The 21,659-nt window shown below is 39.1% G+C and overlaps 4 protein-coding genes across 4 annotated transcripts; 2 read left to right on the forward strand and 2 right to left on the reverse strand.

Annotated features, from left to right (window-relative positions):
- Positions 1–564: 564 nt before the first annotated feature.
- On the reverse strand, positions 565–2,289 carry LOC125609985. Its single transcript, XM_048781618.1, has one exon. The coding sequence runs from the start codon at positions 2,287–2,289 to the stop codon at positions 565–567; it is 1,725 nt and encodes a 574-aa protein (XP_048637575.1).
- Positions 2,290–5,102: 2,813 nt separating this feature from the next.
- Positions 5,103–6,071, reverse strand: LOC125609986. Its single transcript, XM_048781619.1, has one exon. It carries the CDS (start codon positions 6,069–6,071, stop codon positions 5,103–5,105), a length of 969 nt encoding a protein of 322 aa, XP_048637576.1.
- A 3,475-nt stretch (positions 6,072–9,546) lies between these two features.
- LOC106348067 (protein EXORDIUM-like 2) lies at positions 9,547–10,764 on the forward strand. The gene has a single exon (XM_013787716.3). It carries the CDS (start codon positions 9,622–9,624, stop codon positions 10,534–10,536), a length of 915 nt encoding a protein of 304 aa, XP_013643170.1. The 5' UTR covers positions 9,547–9,621; the 3' UTR covers positions 10,537–10,764.
- Positions 10,765–17,600: 6,836 nt separating this feature from the next.
- LOC106351917 (splicing factor 3B subunit 1-like) lies at positions 17,601–21,645 on the forward strand. The gene has a single exon (XM_013791630.3). The coding sequence runs from the start codon at positions 17,748–17,750 to the stop codon at positions 21,471–21,473; it is 3,726 nt and encodes a 1,241-aa protein (XP_013647084.2). The 5' UTR covers positions 17,601–17,747; the 3' UTR covers positions 21,474–21,645.
- The last annotated feature ends 14 nt before the right edge of the window (positions 21,646–21,659 follow it).

The following is a 21,659-nucleotide window of genomic DNA, read 5'->3' on the forward strand; positions in this document are numbered from 1 at the left end:
TGTCCGCGTGTCCTCTGCTGGAGGATTGGGAACCGTTAGGTACAAAAATCATTGTTTACTCGATTGAGGTCTAAACAAGGTTTTAACTTTGGTTTTGTTACAGCTGGACCTGTTAAGGCTGCCTACGTACCTCGGTTGAGGATCAAGCCATTCGTAGTTCGTTTTTCCCGAGTAAAAGTGGCTGTGGGTGGCGCATTTACTCGGTCGAGTAGAAGTGACCACGGGGGTGCATCTACTCGGTTTTTTTTTTTTTTTTTTTTTTGGGAAAATACTTCTACGAGTAGAAACGTCGAAGGTGCATTGAGTTCCATGATCGTGGGACTTCTTCTCCGCGCGATGTTTCGAGTCGGTATACGCCAGGTTTAACAACTTTGATGATTTTGTATGGTCTCTCCCACCTGGCGCCGAGTTTACCGGCGTTAAGCTCCTTAGTGTTCTCAAACACTTTGCGCATGACGAGATCACCGAGTTCCAGAGGTCGGGCCCGGACCTTTTTGTTATAGTAGCTCTCGATCTGATGTTGGTAATTCTGGATGCGCAGCAGGGCTTGATCTCTTCGTTCTTCTATCTCGTCGAGGGCGTCGAGCAGCATCTCCTTGTTGAGCTCGACGTATTGAGGCATCTTGGAACGTCGGAGGCTTGAAACGTTAACTTCAGCAGGAGCCATGCTTCGACACCGTAGGCGAGGGAGAAAGGAGTCGATTTAGTCGATCCTCGCGGGGTTGTGCGGTGGCTCCATAGGACTCCGTCGAGTTCGTCGGCCCAGTGACCCTTTTTCAGGTCCAGACGCTTCTTGATGCCATCGATGATGAGTTTGTTGGAGGATTCTGCCTGGCCGTTACCTTGCGGGTAACGAGGAGTGGAGGGGCTTAGTCGAATGTTCCACTTGCCACAGAACTCCTTGAAATTACCTGACATGAACTGCGATCCGTTGTCGGTAACAATTTCATAAGGTAGACCATGGCGGCAAATGATGTTTTTCCAGACGAAACCGCAGACTTCTTTGTCTGTGACTTGAGCGTATGCTTCGGCTTCGATCCATTTGGTGAAGTAGTCGGTGAGGACGAGGATGAAGCGTCTTTGGCGGGAACGGGGAAGTGGTCCTATGATGTCCATCGCCCATCGCATGAACGAGTAGGGAGCGGTGGTTGTTCGCAACATTTCGGTTGGACAATGGATGCTGGGTGCGTGCCGTTGGCACTTGTCGCAGCTTCTCGCGTAAGACTCGCAGTCCGTGTTCATTGTTGGCCATAAGAAACCCAAGCTCCTTACTTTTATTGCCAACGCACGTCCGCCCGAATGATTTCCACCAGTGCCTTCGTGCGTTTCTGCCATAACCCTTGATGTCTCGTCGCCATGGATGCATTTTAAGAGCACCTTACTCGCAGTCCATCTATGCAGTTCATTGTCGAGAACGACGTAATGGGCGCTACGGGTTTTTAGCCGGCGAGCTGCCCATTTTTCGGCTGGGAGTTCCCCCTTCGAGAGGTAGTCGATGAATTCAGTTCTCCAATCTGGGTCAAACTCATCGTCGTCTGGAGTAGCGGGTTCAACGACTTGGGCAACGAGGGTTTGATCGGTTAGGACGTCGATGCTTGGTTTCTCGATACGATGTATCGGAATGGTTCGTTTCACTTGATCACGAAGCTTGCTGCCAAGGGCGGCGAGGGCGTCAGCGCAGACGTTCTCGCCTCTCGGAACTTTGATGAGTTCGAAGAATTCGAACTTTGCTGCCAGGCTTTGCACTATTTTGAGATAGGCGTCCATTCGATCGTTGCGGGCGTCGTAGTCGCCGCTGAACTGACTGGCGACTAACTGGGAGTCGCAATAAAAGCTTAGTCGTTTAGCTTTTACGGCTTTTGCTAAGCGAAGTCCTGCGATCAGAGATTCGTATTCTGCCTCGTTGTTTGACGCGGGAAAGCCAAAGCTGAAAGACTGTCTGATTAGCTCACCGGTTGGGGACTGTAGTTGGACTCCAGCACCTGCTCCCTTGTTGGTCGACGATCCATCGACGTGCAGCGTCCAGTTTGAGCTTGGGAGTGTGAGATCTTGCTCCAATTCTGGGGCCAGTTCGACCAAGAAGTCGGCAAGAACCTGGGATTTCGCTGCCGTGCGGTTCTTGTAGGTGATATCGAGCTCGTCGAGTTCAATGGCCCACTTTGTGAGTCTGCCGGATCTGTTGGTGTTCTGGAGTATCGTTCGGAGAGGCTGATCAGTCAGTACTTCCACGGAATGCGACTGGAAATACGGTCGTAGTTTTCTCGCTGCTTCAACGACTGCTAAAGCCATCTTTTCTAGAGTTGGGTATCGCGTCTCTGGTCTGGTCATGCGTCGACTCGTATAGAAGATGGCTTTTGTTCGCCGCGGTCTTCTTTTATCAGAACGCTGCTGACTGCAGCCTCTGATACTGCGACATAGAGAGATAGAACATCACCGACGTCCGGTTTAGCGAGTACTGGAGGTGTAGTCAGGTACTGCTTGAGTTGAGTGAATGCTTCTTCGCACTTTTCATCCCAAATGAACTTTTTGTTTCCTCGCAGGAGATCGTAGAATGGCAGGCACTTGTCGGTGGATCTGGAGATGAATCGATTTAGAGAGGCTATCCTGCCCGTAAGCCGCTGCGTGACAATGTAACCGAGGAACTCGCCAGAAAAAACCCCGAATGTGCACTTTGCTGGGTTTAGCTTCATGCCGTACTTGTTGAGAGTTTCGACACATTCTTGTAGATGGCGGAGGTGATCGGTGGCATGGAGCGACTTAACCAGCATGTCGTCGATGTACACTTCCATGGTGATACCCAGCTTATCTGCGAATATCTTGTTCACAAGCCTTTGGTAGGTTGCTCCGGCATTCTTCAAACCAAAGGGCATGACCTTATAGCAATAGGTTCCCCTATCTGTGATGAAGGCCGTCTTCTCGCGATCATCCGGGTGCATCATTATCTGGTTGTATCCGGAAAAGGCGTCCATGAAGGTTAGCATCTTGTTTCCAGCCGTGGACTCGACTAAACGGTCGAAGTTGGGAAGAGGGTAGCTATCCTTTGGGCAGGCTTTATTCAGGTCGGTGAAGTCGACGCATACGCGCCACTTGCCATTTTTCTTTTTGACGACTACTGGATTTGCCAACCATTCAGGATAGCGGACCTCAGCAATCGAACCTGCGCCGAGTAGCCTGTCGACTTCTTCGTTTACGGCCTTAGACCTATCAGGGCCGAGCTTACGTCTCTTCTGTCGGATAGGTTTGAACGTTGGGTCGACGTTTAGTTCGTGAGTTGTTATAGTCGGGTCGATGCCTTTCATGTCTGCCATTGACCAAGCGAACGTGGACTCGTTCTTTCTGAGGAAATCCAGAACTGACTGCTGCATTTCGTCAGAGAGGTATGCGCCAACCCTCACGGTGCGACTCTGGTCGGCATCATCAATAGGTAACTCGAGAACCTCGTTTTCCTGAGAGTAGACTTTTGAGGTTGGAGGAGACACTGAGTTAACGGGTAGTGACGTCCGTTGGAGTTTGACTGTGGCGACTAGGAGATCCCTAGCGGCCCTTTGGTCCCCGCGCAATGTTTTTATCTTCCCGTTTATGCCAGGGAACTTGACGCACTGATGGTAGGTGGAAGGGACAACTTGCATTGAGTGTAACCAAGGGGTACCGAGTATAGCGTGGTACGGAGCTTTTGTGCCAACGACGGCAAATTTGACCGTTCGAGTAACGCCGCATGCACGCACCGGGAGGCGGATCGTTCCCAAGATAGTTTCGGAAGACCCATTGAATCCGGTTAGCATTCTGGAGGACGCTTTTATGTCATCGAGGTTGACTCCCATCTTCTGCAGAGTTCCTCGGAAGATGAGGTCGACGGAACTTCCGGTGTCAATAAGGATCTTGGTGACATCATACTCTCCAATTCCAAGGACGACGAGGAGGGGATCATTATGGGGCGTGTGAACACCTTCAGCGTCATCTAGTGAGAAGGTTATCGGAGGATGACTTGTCGGTTTAGTCGGCCACTTCTGGGACGTCGCGACTTGTCGACGATAATCTTTCACGGAACGGACTGAGTCGCCGCTAGGGGGGGAGCCTCCCATGATGACGTTCAACGGCTGTCCCGTTTGTACTCGCTTAGAGTCCAGTAAGGCGCGGAGGTCTTTGGATATGCTGGTATCAGGAGGTGGCAGTATAGGCTGACCTTTAACTCGTTCCAACTGTCGTCGTAAGTCTGTTAGTTTTGAACGGTTGAGCTTCATGCGAAGATCGCATGCTCCGGCATTCAGTTTATCTTGGAGGTCGCTAATTGGCCCTTCGTTGTTGTTACCGTCGCTTGTCGAGATGCGCCGAGACTTCCGTGCATCCAACATCGTCCGGAGATCTCTGTGCTTGGGATCGCCTTCATTTTCTGGTTCGAACTTCCGTTTAAGGATGTCTCTCAGATCTCCGGGTACGGGTGAATCGTCGTTATCTTCGTCGGACGACAAGGATTGCTGGGAGAGTATAACTTCGATGCGTCGGCGATTTGCCGGGTGCTCTTCGTCGGCTGAGGAGTCTCCCTCGCCGTTATCCTTCGGGGTTTCTTCCTCGTCGTCTCGTTGCGGAGCGTCGTTTTGTCGACCTTTGCCGGTGGCTTTGCGCTGGGCTTTTCTTTCCTTATTTTTGCTACAGCTCTTACCGTTCTTTGGTTTAGCTTTCAAGGGCTCGAACTTAAACTCGCCGCTTGCAAGGGACGAGAGGTAATGTGCGTAGAGAGATTTGCATTCCGAGGTATCGTGTCCTTTGACGTCGTGATACTTGCAATGCTTGGTGAGATCGAGGGTCCGGGAAGGCCCTGCTGGTGATCCGACTCCCGCCGTAGGTTGGGTGGTGCAAACAGTATCGACTTGTTTGTCGGGCGACTCGAGTTCTCTTGCCCACTTGTTCCACCCCTCCCCGCGAACTACGAGAGTAGAGATCGGTACGTTGTTCTCGTTGACGACATACATGTAACCGTCTTTACGACCGTTTTTGTCGTTTGAAGCGTGCTGGCGCGGTTCTTGTCGCGTATTTGCGCTCTTAGCCGCTGGAGCCTTGGGCGCGCTCATCTTGCTGAGAATTGCGTTGGTGTCTTCTTCCATTCAGATGAAGTTATCGGAGCGCGCGATAGCGTCTTGGAGCGACTTGGTTGGGTTCTGGTACAGGTCTTCTCGGAACTTTGAGTGGACCCACAAGGTATTGCGCAAGGCGTCGATAGCGATCCCGTCTGGGATCTCAATCTTTGACACTACGGCTTTGAATTTCTCCATGTACTCGCGCAGGCTCTGGTCCTTCTTCTGATTGAGGTTCCATAAGCTGAATGCGGTGGCGCTGCGCTTTATGAACATGATGTATGTCTTGAGAAAAGCTGCTGATAGGTCGCGGAAACATCCGATTGAGTTCTCCTCCAACTGGGAGAACCAAGTCTGGGCTTGCTCGTGAAGAGTCTCAACGAAAAGCTGGCAGTAACCTGCATCCCTTTCGTCGTCAGGGAGTCGAGCTCGTGCCATCGCGATGTTAAAAGCTGTCATATGTTCCACCGGGTCTCCGCCGGGCTTATACTCAGGTAGGCGCAGCTTCTCTATCTTTCCGAGTTGCACGCTAGTTAGCGCGCGAGTAAAAGGAGTACGCGAGATTGCGGCGAGTACACTCTCGATTTGCGGAGCTGCGCTGGTTACTTGGTGGATCTTCTCGCCCATCTGTTGAAGGCTGAGTTTGAGCTCGGCGAGCTCGCGTATTGTTGTGAGATCTGAACCTGCTGGGAGAGCATCCGCGAGAAGGGTGTCGTTAGGCTCCGAGTCGTCAGAGATATGGTCGACTCCGGTTGCCGTAAGGTTTGTGTTGAAGAGGCGGCGGCGTGTCTGCTGGGGACGGCTCGTTTGTCCGTCAGGAGCTGTGAGCACCGCGACCAACGCAGCGAGTTGGTCGTTGGTTGTCTTTTGGACTTCGTCTTGGCGAGCGAGTCGAGCCATGACGGAGCTCATGAAATCTGAGGTGATGGGCGGCGCGGCCGCAGGCGTAGGCGTCGGTTCCTCGCCTGGAGCGCCGAAGGCGGCGTCGTCTTGAGCCATGTAGATCTAGAACGTTGCTTTAGTCAGCCCCACGGTGGGCGCCAATTGTTTGTACGAGATTCAGCTGATTAGAAAGATGAACTTCAAGATGGGGTGACTAAAGACGTTTTTATTAGAATCAAAACAATGGGTTACAAGACTGATGAAAGGTAAGGAGACAAAGTCGGAGGTTTAAGCGACAAGATCAAAGAGATGATTAGGAAACCCTAAATCTAGCCGCTTAGTGTGTGAGTTGTCCAAAAGTCCTCCTCTCGTTGTCCTTTCCTCCCTTCTTATAGTACTCTTGTCTGTGATGTCCTAATCGCCGTGTCTTTTGGGCCCTGTCGCCAAAGGCCGAGTATGCGGGCCTTGGCACTGTTCCCTCTAAGCCGAGTATCATCGATCGGCTTGACTGATCGGCTAAAAGTACTCTGGAGCCGGGTCAACACCTCTAGCCGCTAAGCCGACTAAACTAGCTAAGTTTATTGGGATAGGGCCTGTTATTTGACGGGCCTTGTGGAGGGATGTAATCCATCTCCTACAAAAACTATATCTTATACTCGTGACACCGGTTATATGTATTTATCCTAATCCACTGACATAAACCGAAAAGGCTGAGATGATGGCTACAAGAAATGTACTGGTTCTCTTGTGACTTTTGAACGTCGGCCAAAAAAGCTTTGGATATTTGTTTTATTCAGCTCAACTTTTTATTAATGGTGATAAGAAACATAACCACCCTCTCATCTCTCCTTTAAAATGCTCATAGTCTTATGATACGAGTTGGTATACGAAGTTACTTTAAATTTAAATGTAGATTTCCTTGAAACATATCCAGTTGTAACCGAGCATACATGTGTTTCATTTGTCACGCACTTACGTAGCTGATTACAAATTCTTATTGTGTTTTCAATGTAAGAAATAAGTTTATTCAAAAAATGTAAGAAAGTTTCACTCAAAACAAATGTAAGAAAGTTATATGGCACGATGTATCGTGTGCAGATTAATTTGATTTTTCACTTAACTGGTGAGGGATGAAAATTTTCACGTGGCAAATTAAATCGTAAAGGCAGAGCTAAGTGGATTGCGTCGAATCCTATTGCTCTGGAGTACTTCTGACACGTGACGTAGCTTTATCTTTTTTCTTTCTTTTAGATTCTGTAAAAGTACTTAAAACATGGGACCCGCAAAATTCAGCTACATCGTAGATCACGTCCAACTTAAAACCCGAAGATCTAACGGCTGTGAGATTTTCCTCGTTTATAAGCCTAACTTAAAAGAGTTGTTCTTGGGTTCACTCTCTTTAGGTTCACCAACCAATAAAAAATTATCATTTTAGATTTAATTAAGGAACCCAAATAACTTGGTAAATTATATTATCTTTTCAAAATAAAATTTAAAAATAAATAAAAATAATATATAAAAAACGAATTAAAAAAAATAATGTCAACAAAACACTAAACCCTAAACTCTAATACTAAACCCTAAACTCAAATCCTAAACCCTAAACCCTAGGATAAACCCTAAATTTTTGGGTAAACCCTAAATCCTTGGAAAAACACTAAACATGTTGTCAACAAAACACTAAACTCTAATCCTAAACCCTAAACCCTTGGAAAAATCCTAAACCCTTGGGTAAACCCTAAACCCTTAGGTAAACCCTAAATCCTAGGAAAAACACTAAACATTTGGATAAATTCTAAATTATAAATCTTAAACACTAGACTCTAAATCTTAAAAACAAATATTTTTTTTAATTAATATTTTTTTAGAATTATTGTTATTTTTATTTATTTAATCTTTTATTTTTTATTTTAAAAGCATAATATAATTTGGTAAGTTATTTTGTTTTCTTAATTAAAAGATATTAGATTTAAAATGATAATTTTCTATTGGTTGGTGAACCTAAAGATTCATCATAAGGGGTGAACCCAAGATAAAGTGAACTTAAAAACATTACTCTGAATCTGATACTCCTGTTTTGAGTTCCACTATGGGAAAAATTCTTATATATAAACCTATAATTCTGGTGTGCATAATTATATATGAATACTTTTTCGCAACAAATTAAAGTATTTAAATTTCAATACACAATATTCCAGATTTCGAGCTTTTTGTTAAACAAATCAAAGAGAGTATTTCAAAATAAAGCTAAAGCTAAAGGTGAGAAAAAACAAGGGAAGAATGGGGCCTGCAGATTTAAAAGGCAATAATGGACTGTAAGGGCGTGGTTCGTACGCATCATAGAGACTTATCTAGCCCTAGATACACGACTGACTACTACTCAAGTGCAACGTATATTTCTATACATACACCTGAACTATGCATTGCATAGTATATATTTATGCTGTGCGTAACTAAATACGTAATGGCTATGTGGTCCTCTCAGTGACCAAAGGTAGACCCGAAGAGGGACCTCCTCCCAAGTAAAACGATCATCACACGGTATCAGGTCCCTTGTATCTTTCTCGAATTCAATGGCGCCCTCGATGTCTAAAGGAACCTCCCCTAAATAAATTAATTCCTTACAGTATTGAAAACAAAATAAACTACATTTTAGAATCAAATATTGAAACGCGTAATGACTTCTTCTAGAACTGCTAAACAATTACTGTTCAATGTATTTGCGTATTGATCGTTTGGCATGGCCCATAACGCGAGGAGTGGGGAAAAGAGGAATCGAAAACTTTTAAAATGTCTAGTTGTTGGCGTATTGTTTTCGCCATATATAATTGTTGGCATATTGTTTTTGCGAAAGGAAAACATATTATATGGTAATGTTAAAACTTGAAACTGGTTTTTGACTAGAAGTACGTGTTGAATGAATCAAGCTTTGGTATTAAAATCAGAACAGCTAATAATATTTTCAAATACCTTGTTTTACTATTAATAACTAACTACATTGTAATACTAGCTGCTTGAGCGGTATTTCTTACAGAAGTCCTTGCATTAAAATTAGAGTGGGTTTTCGCATTTAAACTATACTCGGTTTGTATTTATTAACATTAAAAGTTATAACAACCAGTAATTCTGAGGCTACATATGACATCTTGATAGACTTAAAAGAAACTATGAGATGAACGAAAAATTATCCAAACAATTCAAGTTTTCTTTGCTTTTATTTCTTCAAGATTCATAGATATATTTATACAAATGTGCGTGAATAGTCTGTCTCTCGGTATGGCAATGCCGTATGGCATAAGATCTAAGTTAACTTTTTTTTTTTCTGAACGAATAGATCTAACTTAACTATATTTTTTTAATCAACAACTATTAACAAATTTATCGGCTAGGCATCACTTAAGTTTATTTAATACACGTTATGGAGTCTACCACATCGTACAAAGAGAACCTCACAGGCTGTCAAACACCCCTTCTCTACCATTCAGATACCACCACGTGGCACTTTATGATATGGACACCTTTGCTACTACAGCTGTCGTACTCGTCTCCTATTTCAAAGAAGAAGAAAACCCTCGTATAAATACCTCTGCATCACCACACATTACATCCTATAAACTCAAACAAAAACAAAATCCTCTGCTGCTGATATCTTATTACCTCCTTCTCAATGGCTCATAATTACCGTTTTGCCATCTTCCTCACTTTACTCTCTGCCATCGCTGGTCTTTCCGCCGGCGCCTTGGTCGAGGAGCAGCCGCTTGTTCTGAAATACCACAACGGTGTTCTCTTGAAAGGAAACGTAACCGTCAATCTCATTTGGTACGGAAAGTTCACACCCATCCAACGGTCCGTGATCGTCGACTTCATCCGCTCGCTCAACTCCAAAGACGCCTCATCCTCCGCCGCTCCTTCCGTCGCTTCCTGGTGGAAGACGACTGAGAAATACAAAGGCGGATCCTCGACGCTCGTCGTCGGGAAACAGCTTCTCCTCGAGAACTATCCTCTCGGAAAATCCCTCAAGAACCCTTACCTCCGTTCTTTATCCACCAAACTTAACGGCGGTCTCCGTTCTATAACCGTTATCTTAACGGCGAAAGACGTCACCGTCGAGGGTTTCTGTATGAACCGATGCGGGTCACACGGAACCTCTGTTTCCAAGCCCCGTCGCGCCGCTAACGGCGCCGCTTACATCTGGGTTGGTAACTCCGAGACGATGTGTCCTGGTTACTGCGCGTGGCCGTTTCACCAACCTATTTACGGACCGCAAACACCGCCGTTAGTTGCGCCTAACGGTGACGTTGGGGTTGACGGAATGATCATAAACCTCGCTACACTTCTAGCTAACACCGTCACGAATCCGTTTAATAACGGATACTACCAAGGCCCACCAACTGCACCGCTCGAGGCTGTATCTGCTTGTACTGGTATATTCGGGTCGGGTTCTTACCCAGGCTACCCGGGTCAGGTCCTCGTCGACAAAACAACCGGGTCTAGTTACAATGCTCGTGGACTCGCCGGAAGGAAATATCTTTTACCGGCGATGTGGGATCCACAGACTTCAACGTGTAAAACTCTTGTCTGAACCAAGTGATGTTACTGTGGCACGTCACATAGTACCGAGAGCAAGATCTAGATAACATCTGTAGTCAGAACATGTTGCACGCGTGAGCGCGTGGTGGTACAATCTCTCGGGTTTGGATTCTGGATAGAGTTCTTTGCTTTTGTTGGTTTGTTGTGACGTGTAAAGTATGTGCTCGGGAACGTGGAGATGTATATGCATATAAATAATTAAAAAAATCATTTTGCTTCAGCTTTCTAGTAATCATTTAACATAATTAAAGAAGCTTATTACTACTAATTAGCTTATTTAAAGGAATCTGACTTTCTTGTAGTAGTGGGGAAGATAATAACTTTAATTTAATTCGATGATTAAGTGGATAACCATACAGATGAAGACGGGAGTATAGAGCAGGTAGCTCTCGGTGATGTTGGGGCCTAAGAGACCAATGTGATTGCTTAGTACATACTCGTTTTCATACTATTATAAGTTTCGAAACTAATGCTCGCTCCCTCCGCATCATTTTAATTGATGTTTAAATTTTTTTATTTTGTTTTATAATAAATGGTATTTTTGCTGTATAATATCATTTGAAATTTAGATCAATTATAAAATACTGTATTTTTATTGGTTTTACCTAATTTTATTTAATGTAATTTTTATATAACCAAAATATATTACATAGAAATTTGATTTTTTTAATTTTTATACAAAAACCTTAAAAACCACTTAAAGTAATAAGAGAGTATATTAAAGTATTACTTGCATTACAAATCTTACATTACTTGTTAACAGAGAGCGAATACAAAACATTCAGAGGGTAAACAAGGGTAAGTTACGAGGGAGTAAAGCTTCTACAGTAAGATGAGAGCTAAAGTAACCGATATAAAGACTTCTTAGGAATTTGAGTTTTAGTTTTTTTTTTTAAATTCCTGGATATGGTTAGTGGAGTTGGTGAGGTTCTTCATTGCTTCCCTTCTTTATGCCAAAAGAAAAGTTGAAACATTTAAGTATTACAGAAGCTTCTCAGATTACATTCCAGTAAATTTGTATATGCATTTGAATATTTCATACGCACACTTTTGAACCGACAGTCCATTATATGCAACGTATGTATCAATAGTATCTAATACGAAACTTTGATTAAGCTGTAGTGGATCCGGACTTTTCGGCTACAAGCTAGTGAGGATAATGTTAATCTAAAAGTTGCTTTATTATAGGGTTGCGAGTTTACGACACATGAAAAGCTTTGTAAACAACACTGGCGGTTTATTAATTAACAAAGGATAACAGTGTATGACAGAATGATATATTGTGGTAATTTATGAAAGCATACAATTTCTCACAAGTGTGTTGCGTTTATATGATTTTTTCAAATCTTTATTGAAACCAAAAATTGTCATGCAAAACTAACGTTTTAGGAGTATCCTATTATTTTTCCATTATCGAATGGTGACTGCGGTTTGAGCGGTGCAGGACAAACGGATCATATAAAAATGTATAGATATATAGTATATGTAGAGATTTTTGTTACTGTTAACTGCAAGACGGGGCAGAACGATGGTCACTATTCGAAGCCACATATATCAAATCCCTTATATATTAATCCTGTAGCTTTACAACATGTTTTCGTAGCGACGTGTCATCACAATAATGATTCTTAGAATTGTTAGAAAAATAAGTTGGTATATATAAACATAAAATATGTTTTTTATTAAACTAATTATCAAATTAATTAATAGTGTACAAAAAATATTTTTTATTTCCTTAAATAAAAGTTACAGAATTACCTAATATATTTAACATATAAATGACAACTAATGATTATGAATAATACATATTTAATTAAAAAAATTCTAACCTCCCTCTTTTTTGTTTAATTTTATACTATTAAAAGAAATTAAACAATCACATTAAACATATAATAAAAACAATTTGATTTTTTCTTATATGTTATATTTTGAATTTTTAAAATCGACTATAAATTACTAAAAATGGTAAAGGTCGCATATCAAAAAATTTGTGATCAGTGATTTAACTTTTTTTTCTGTTCAAGCAAGATATGAATGATAATATATCATAGGGGTGGGCATTCAGATACACGTTTGGGTTTGTATCGGATAATTTCGTATAAAGGTATAGAACTCGTTGGGGTAATTCTACACTTCGAGTCGGGTTCGGGTATTTTATGTTCGGGTTCGGATATTTTTGGTCGGGTTCGGATATTTAAATTTTTAAGAAAAATCCCCTATATATTAATCCTAGAGCATTACAACATGTTTTCGTAGCGACGTGTCATCACGAGAATGATTCTTAGAATTGTTAGGAAAATAAGTTGGTCTATATAAACATAAAATATGCTTTTTATTAAACTAATTATCAAATTAATTAATAGTGTACAAAAAAATATTTTTTATTTCCTTAAATAAAAGCTACAAAATTACCTAATATATTTAACATATATATGACAATTAATGATTATGAATAATACATATTTAATAATAAAAAATTCTAACCTCCTTCTTTTTTGTTTAATTTTATACTATTAAAAAAATTAAACAATCACATTAAACATATAATAAAAACAATTTGATCTTTTCTTATATGTTATATTTTGAATTTTTAAAATCAACTATAAATTGCTAAAAATGGTAAAGGTCGCATATCAAAAAATTTGTGATCAGTTATTTAACTTTTTTTTTGTTCAAGCAAGATACAAATGATAATATATCATAGGGGTGGGCATTCGGATACACGTTTGGGTTTTTATCGGATAATTTTGTATAAAAGTATAGAACTCGTTGGGGTATTTCTACACTTCGAGTCGGGTTAACATATATATGACAACTAATGATTATGAATAATACATATTTGATAAAAACTTTATAACCTCTTTTTTTTTTTAATTTTATACTATTAAAAGAAATTAAACAATCACATTAAGCATATAATAAAAACAATTAGATTTTTTCTTATATGTTATGTTTTGAATTTATAAAAACGACTATAAATTACTAAAATTTTTAAAAGTCGTAGATTATAATTTTTGTGATCAATGATTTAATTTTAGATACAAATGATCATATATCATAGGGTGGAGGCATTCGGATACACGTTCAGGTTTTTATCGGATAATTTTGTATAAAGGTATCAAACACGGTCAGGTATTTCTATACTTCGAGTCAGGTTTTGGTATTTTATGTTCGCGTTCATATATTTTGGGTCGGGTTCGGATATTTAAATTTTTAAGAAAAAATAAATAAATTATTCATTGTTTACGTTTTTTGTATTTAAAATATATTCTAACTTAACTGTTTTTTTTTTAATTTTTAAAAGATTAAAATAGTAATAGGTTTGAAGATAAAACTTTAAAAATAGAAAGACACTAATTTAGTTGATGTATTGAAATTTAGATGGAACTTTTGTTAATGCGAGAAACAAGAACTTGATATGTATTTTAAGTGAGTGACAATTGATTTTCTCCATATTTATATATATTATCTTATTTTGAGCGATAAGAATCATTAATATAAATATTTTGAATAAAATGAGAGAAATAAACTAGAAATATAGAATTAAGTATAGTTATGTTTGGTTATTTTTGAATATCAATTTGGCCATGTTTTTACAACTCCTTGTGCAGTATTTATATGATTTTGAATTATGATATTCTACTGTCTTGTCGCAGATGCTATGAAAGTGGTTATGATGCGAAATAGATACAACAAGGATAAGACCTGCGCCGTGTGCAGGGTAAATTTATATGAAAATTATTTAAGAAATATCGTATAGAAAAAAAATTATATTATTGATCGAATTAATATATTTGGCTCTTAAAAACTTTTTTAAACTTTTTTTGTTAATTACATAATTTGTTTACTAATGAACTAATCTCATTTTTAAAAATATTTGTAAAAAATGGGTCTAAAGTTAATTTGGTTAATTTTTTTTCTGTACCAAAAGTTAATTGAATTTATAATTTTCTTTTCTGAATGGGTTGTATCACTTAAATTATCTATTTTAAGTTAAACGCCCAGAGCCCAATTAATAATATTTATTTTGCTGATAACAAAGTGAGATTAAATAGAGATAACATATAATATATAAGGAAGACCAAAAAAAAGAAAAAAAAGGTCCAACAACCTTTTATAAGTAGATTTTTAAAGACTGATTTCCTTTTAATAGTATAGATTTAGAAAAATACAAAAAAACTCAAAGTAATAGAAATATTTTTATATATCTATCTATTTTCTTAGATGACTACATAAAATAATTAAGTAACATAAACTGATATATGTTTAATTGACTAAAAATAGTTTATAATTAGTATTATTGAAATGTTTTATTTATTTTTCATATATTTAGTTGACTATAATATCTTCCAATTACAACAAAAATGTATCGATAAATTATATTTTACTTATATAATATTATTTTCAAATATAATCACAATTTTGTTTACTTATTATTTTTAATATATATTAAAAAAAACTAACAACTAAATTTTAAAAATAAACATAGTTTTCTATGTGTCGATATCACGTTGACTCTCACGATGGTTGAATACACTGATACCCTTTATAAATTAAATTATTACATTTCAAATACTATTATTTAATTTTTACTTAGTTTCCTTTTTAAAATTTTCCAAAAGATATAAACATTTATTAAAAAGTAAATTTTTTTTAAGTAAAAAAAACGGAATAAAAAAACGAAAAAATATGTATATATAATATGATTACATAAAAAAAGGAAAGTTCGCAAAATAGTAATATTACATTTAAAAAATATTTTTAAATAATATAAAATATATTTTTAAAGTCATAAAATACTTTCTTTATATCTATATTTTCTTAGATGAGAAATATATATTTGTATATAATGTGATTTCATTTAAAATAATTTACGCATATAATCTTGATATTAGAAAAAAAAAACATTATTTCTTTTAAAACATAATTTTAAACAATAAAAAAAATTCAAAGTAATAGAACTATTTTTATATATCTATCTATTTTCTTAGATGATTACATAAAATAATTAAGTAACACAAATTGATATATGTTTAATTGATTAAAATAGTTTATAATTTGCATTATTGAAATATTTTATTTATTTTTCATATATTTAAATGACTATAATATGTTTCAATACAGTAAAAATATATTGATAAATTATATTTTAGCTATATAATATAATTTTCAAATATAATCACAATTTTGTTTACTTCTTATTTTAAGAGATATTTAAAAAACTAAAAATAAATTTTAAAAATAAACCTAGTTTGATCAAATAGTAACAAAATAGTTTAATGAGGTAGATAAATTATATTTTATCATTATTAAAGTTATTTGTTTTCTTAATATTAAATTTGATTTTAAATTTTATGTTTTTATGTTTGTGGAACTTAATAGAACCATAATCAAAATATCAAAACAAATCTGAATTCTCATTTTAAGATTATTTTAAATAAATTTCAGTTTCCATTCAATAAATCAAAGGCATAAAATTATTTAGAATTTATAAAATATTTTAATTATTGTAAATATTGATATGTTCATGTAACTTCCTATTGATCATCGTTTTATTTTATAATATGTTTAAAAATATCAACATATAACTTGAGAAATGTTATGAAAATACATGTACATTTAAACGATAAATAAATTTGATTGGATTTGACTTAATTATAATAAAAATAATTATACTTCATTTTGAATTTGAAAGAATATATGTAATTCAATATACTCACAAAGTGAGTGACTCGACTAATCCAACTTATATCTAAAATAATAGATTTAACTACGATAAGAATATATAATTTTATAAGAATAGTAATTTTTTTTTTGAAAGCAATAAAAGTAAACTATTATATATGTTCATCTGGTCCAGAAAGAATAGTAGTCAATTCAAAACATATTAAAATGAAAATAAAATATTACTAACTGTTACAATTTAGTTCTTTTGTAAAATTTATATATATGTATGACACTTCAGAAAATTATCGTTATATTAATTTATGTAATTTGTAATCAGACACTTTAGTTTTTTCTTATCTAAGCACAATATATCTTAAGTTATACATAATCTTCAAAAAATATATTTACATATCTAAGATAACAACCACCTAAATGCAAATACGAAATTAATCAAAATTTTAATATATATATATATATATATAATAAAAAATATCATAGTTGAATTCAGAGATGCAATCCAATTTACTCAAATGATAACTAAATCAATTTTATAAACAACAAAACCGATTAAATATAACATATATAAAATCATATGTATAATTAAAGTAATAGAATATTATTAATATAAATGATGCATATAAATTATAAATTAATTTAAAATTAAAAGTAAATAGCAATCAATTATAATAGTATATTTACTTTAAAAATATTTACATCCGTGCATGAACACGGTATAATCACCTAGTAGTAAAGAATTAAACAAAAAATGATAGAAATCATACATATTATTAGCAAATCTTCATTATTTAAAATTATTAATTACTATATATATCATAATTACATTAGGTAATTCCGTAGGTTTTATTTAAGGAAATAATATATAATAAATAACAACTTTTCTTTAGTTAATATCATATGATATCATATAGTTGGTATTAAATGTTTCTAGTGAGATCTAAAAATTAAATTGGACCAACATGTTTTTCAATTTTAATTTGAGGCTGACACGTAGAACTAATTAACTATCTAATTGATTGATACATAAACAATTGATCTTTTTTAATTATTGTTAAATTAAAGTTATATCTTTTCAAATGTTATCCCTCTCTTTCTTTTTTACGCCTCCCTACCGCCACACGAGAGGGACCCCGTGGAGGTGGTGAAGGGAGGGCTCCAATTGGTAGAAAAAAACCAGGATGTAAGAAAAGGAAGAATGTAAACATGGTCAACAGGCGTAGCTGGGTCTTCGATAGGCCTTTTGGGCTTTTATGTATGAACAAAAGTAAATAAAAAGAGTTTGTGAGCCCAAATTAAAATTTAGACCCGAACTTGATAACCGACTCGCTAAGTCGGTTCCAATCACTTCAAATCCCAACTTTCCATAAATTTCCTGCATGTTTATAAACAACCCTAGTTCTTTCTCTCTTCTCATTCTCGCGCTCAACTTTCTCCATACTCAATCGCAGGCGATTTTCGATACTCGGTGAGTTCTTCTTGTTCCTTTTTCATCGGATCAGCTTCGTTTGAGTAACTATCATGGCGGATATAGATCCCTTGATCGCCAAGACTCAAGAGGAGAGACGGAGGTTAGAATCAGACCTCGAGCGAGTTTCCCTCGCGTCTGTGACTCTCGATCGCGATCTCTACGGAGGCAACGACCGTGATTCCTACTCGACTTCCATCGCACCCTACGACGACGAGGATCCCAATCTCGACGCCCACGGGTCGCTTGTGGCTCAGCGTCTTGCCTCTTACACCGCTCCCAAGTCTATCCTCAACGACGTGGCTCGGCTTCACAGCGAAGATTATGACGACGGTGGATTCAAGCCGAGGCAGACTATTGCGGAGCGCGAAGGTGAGTATCGGAACAGGAGACTTAATCGTGTTCTCTCTCCGGATAGAGTCGATCCGTTTGCTATGGGAGAGAAGACGCCTGATCCGAGTGTTAGAACTTATAATGATCATATGAGGGAGACGGCTGTGCAGAGGGAGAGGGAGGAAACTTTGAGGCTTATTGCTAAGAAGAAGAAGGAAGCGGAAGAAGCTGCCAAGAAACAGAAAGATTCTGAGCTTTCTAAGAAGAGGCACAGGTGGGAGGAAGCTGAAGAAGACGGTGGTGGTGCAACCTCTTCAAAAAAAGGTAAAGCATCAGATTCTGATTGGGATACAGCTGACTCAACTCCAGGGAGAGTTTCTGATGCCACACCATCTGTTGGAAGAAGGAACAGATGGGACGAGCGCACACCTGGTCGTGTGACTGATTCCGATGCAACTCCTTCAGGTGTTACTTGGGACGCGACTCCAAAAGGGTCTGCAACTCCGACCCCAAAGCGTCAACGTTCTAGGTGGGATGAGACACCAGCCACTGTGGCTGGAGTGACTCCTACTGCTGCCTACTACACCCTTGGTGTCACTCCATTCGGTGGGATTGATATGGCTACTCCAGCTCCGGGTCCGATTGATCTGCGTGGTGCTATGACTCCGGATCAGTACAATCAGGCGAGGTGGGAGAAGGAAATTGAAGAGAGAAACAAACCAATGAGTGATGAAGAGCTTGACGCCATGTTTCCTAAAGGATACAAGGTTTTGAACCAGCCTGCTTCTTATGTTCCCATCCGAAGCCCTGCTAGGAAGGCTATAGGAACCCCGACACCCATGACAACTCCTGGCTACATTATTCCCGAGGAAAACCGCCGGCAGCAGTATGATGTGCCCCCGGAACTTCCTGGTGGGCTGCCGTTTATGAAACCAGAGGATTATCAGTATTTCGGAGCGCTGTTGAATGAAGAGAAGGAGGAAGAACTGTCTCCTGATGAGCAGAAAGAACGCAAAATAATGGCATTGTTGTTGAAGGTGAAAAACGGAACGCCTGCACAGAGGAAAACAGCTTTGAGGCAGCTTACTGATAAGGCCCGTGAGTTTGGCGCTGGTCCTTTGTTTAATAAAATCTTGCCCTTGCTCATGCAACCCACTTTGGAAGACCAAGAGAGGCATCTTTTGGTGAAAGTGATTGATAGGATTCTGTACAAACTTGATGAGCTTGTAAGGCCTTTCGTCCACAAGATTCTCGTTGTTATTGAGCCTCTGTTGATCGATGACGATTATTATGCTCGTGCAGAAGGGAGAGAAATTATCTCTAACCTTAGCAAAGCAGCTGGTTTAGCCACAATGATTGCAGCTATGCGTCCCGATATTGATAACGCTGATGAATACGTGAGGAACACAACAGCGAGAGCTTTCGCTGTGGTCGCTTCAGCGCTTGGAATCCCTGCACTCTTGCCCTTCCTGAAAGCTGTTTGCCAGAGTAAGAAGTCATGGCAGGCACGACACACTGGAATCAAGATTGTGCAGCAGATTGCCATACTAATTGGCTGTGCCGTTTTGCCTCACTTAAATTCTCTAGTAGAACTTATCGAACACGGTCTCAGTGATGAAAACCTGAAGGTTAGGACTATTACGTCCTTGTCACTGGCTGCTCTCGCCGAGGCTTCTGCTCCTTACGGTATTGAGAGCTTCGACTCTGTTCTTATTCTTCTGTGGAAAGGTATTAGGTCTCACCGTGGCAAAGTCTTGGCTGCGTTCTTGAAGGCGATTGGTTTTATCATCCCTTTGATGGATGCTATCCATGCGAGATGCTATACAAAAGAAGTGATGCTGATCTTGATTAGGGAGTTCCAGTCGCCTGATGAAGAGATGAAGAAGATTGTACTCAAGGTGGTGAAACAGTGTGTAAGTACCGAAGGTGTTGAAGTGGATTACATCCGCAGCGATGTTCTGCCTGAGTTTTTCAAACATTTGTGGGTTAAGAGAATGGCTCTGGATAAAAGAAACTATAAGCCGCTTGTTGAAACTACTGTTGAGATTGCGAACAAGGTCGGTGTTGCAGATATCGTGGAAAGATTGGTTAGTGGACTTAAAGATGAGAGTGAATTGTACCGGCGTATGGTTATGGAAGCCATTGACAAGATTGTCACAAACTTGGGAGCATCGGATATTGTTGCGAGATCGGAGGAGCTGCTCATAGATGGCATTCTTTATGCTTTCCAAGAACAGACAAACGACGATGCTAATGTGATGCTTAATGGGTTCGGTGCTGTAGTGAATGGACTTGGTCCGCGAGTAAAGCCTTACCTTCCTCAGATCTGTGGTACCATCAAGTGGCGGTTAACCTACAAGAGTGCAAACGTAAGACAGCAAGCCGCTGATCTCATCTCTAGAATCGCTGTTGTTATGAAGCAGTGTGGAGACGAACAGTTGATGGGACATCTCGGTGTTGTCCTGTACGAGTATCTTGGAGAAGAGTATCCTGAAGTCTTGGGATCAGTTCTTGGAGCTTTAAAAGCTATCGTCAACGTGATTGGTATGACAAAGATGACGCCTCCCATTAAGGATCTGCTTCCACGTCTGACTCCGATTTTGAAGAACAGACACGAGAAAGTGCAGGAGAATTGTATCGATCTTGTTGGTAGGATTGCTGATCGTGGTGCTGAGTTTGTTCCAGCAAGAGAATGGATGAGAATATGTTTCGAGCTTCTTGAAATGCTCAAAGCTCATAAGAAAGGTATACGCCGCGCCACTGTCAACACTTTCGGGTACATTGCCAAAGCCATTGGACCACAAGACGTGCTAGCCACGTTACTGAACAATCTCAGAGTCCAAGAGCGCCAGAACCGTGTTTGCACCACAGTCGCAATCGCCATAGTCGCTGAAACGTGCTCTCCGTTTACCGTCTTACCCGCTTTGGTGAACGAGTACAGAGTCCCAGAGCTCAACGTCCAAAATGGTGTCCTGAAATCCCTCTCTTTCCTCTTCGAGTACATTGGAGAAATGGGCAAGGATTACATATACGCAGTCACGCCGTTGCTCGAAGACGCGCTCATGGACCGAGATTTGGTTCACAGACAAACCGCGGCTTCAGCTGTGAAACACATGGCTTTAGGTGTAGCTGGTCTGGGTTGTGAAGACGCTTTGGTTCACTTGCTTAACTTGATCTGGCCCAACATTTTCGAGACATCTCCTCACGTCATGAACGCTGTGATGGAAGCCATTGAAGGAATGAGGGTTGCGTTAGGTGGAGCAGTTATACTGAACTATTGTTTGCAGGGTTTGTTTCATCCGGCTCGCAAAGTCCGTGAAGTGTACTGGAAGATATACAATTCGCTTTACATTGGTGCTCAGGACACGCTTGTTGCTGCTTACCCGGTCTTTGAGAATGAGCAGACCAATGTTTATAGGCGACCCGAGTTAGCTATGTTCGTCTGAAGGAAAAGATAAGACCTTACACCTCAAGTCTCCTTATTTTGTTTCGTAGTCAATAATAGTCTTTGTTGGAATCGTCTTATTGTCTCTATTGACTTTTAAATTCATTTCATTGTAATGCAGGAAATAACGTTAAAGCTTCAGTGGTTCCCTATTATTTTTCCAACTTTTCTCGAAGAAATTATTTTC

The sequence above is a fragment of the Brassica napus genome, chromosome A6, assembly GCF_020379485.1.
Source record: "Brassica napus cultivar Da-Ae chromosome A6, Da-Ae, whole genome shotgun sequence".
In the NCBI taxonomy this organism is placed as follows: Eukaryota; Viridiplantae; Streptophyta; class Magnoliopsida; order Brassicales; family Brassicaceae; genus Brassica; species Brassica napus.

Bases quoted from the DNA above. Each gene is read 5' to 3' on its own strand.
- LOC125609986 (XM_048781619.1), bottom strand. From the start codon at position 6,071: ATGGCTCAAGACGACGCCGCCTTCGGCGCTCCAGGCGAGGAACCGACG.
- LOC125609985 (XM_048781618.1), bottom strand. From the start codon at position 2,289: ATGGCTTTAGCAGTCGTTGAAGCAGCGAGAAAACTACGACCGTATTTC.
- LOC106351917 (XM_013791630.3), top strand. From the start codon at position 17,748: ATGGCGGATATAGATCCCTTGATCGCCAAGACTCAAGAGGAGAGACGG.
- LOC106348067 (XM_013787716.3), top strand. From the start codon at position 9,622: ATGGCTCATAATTACCGTTTTGCCATCTTCCTCACTTTACTCTCTGCC.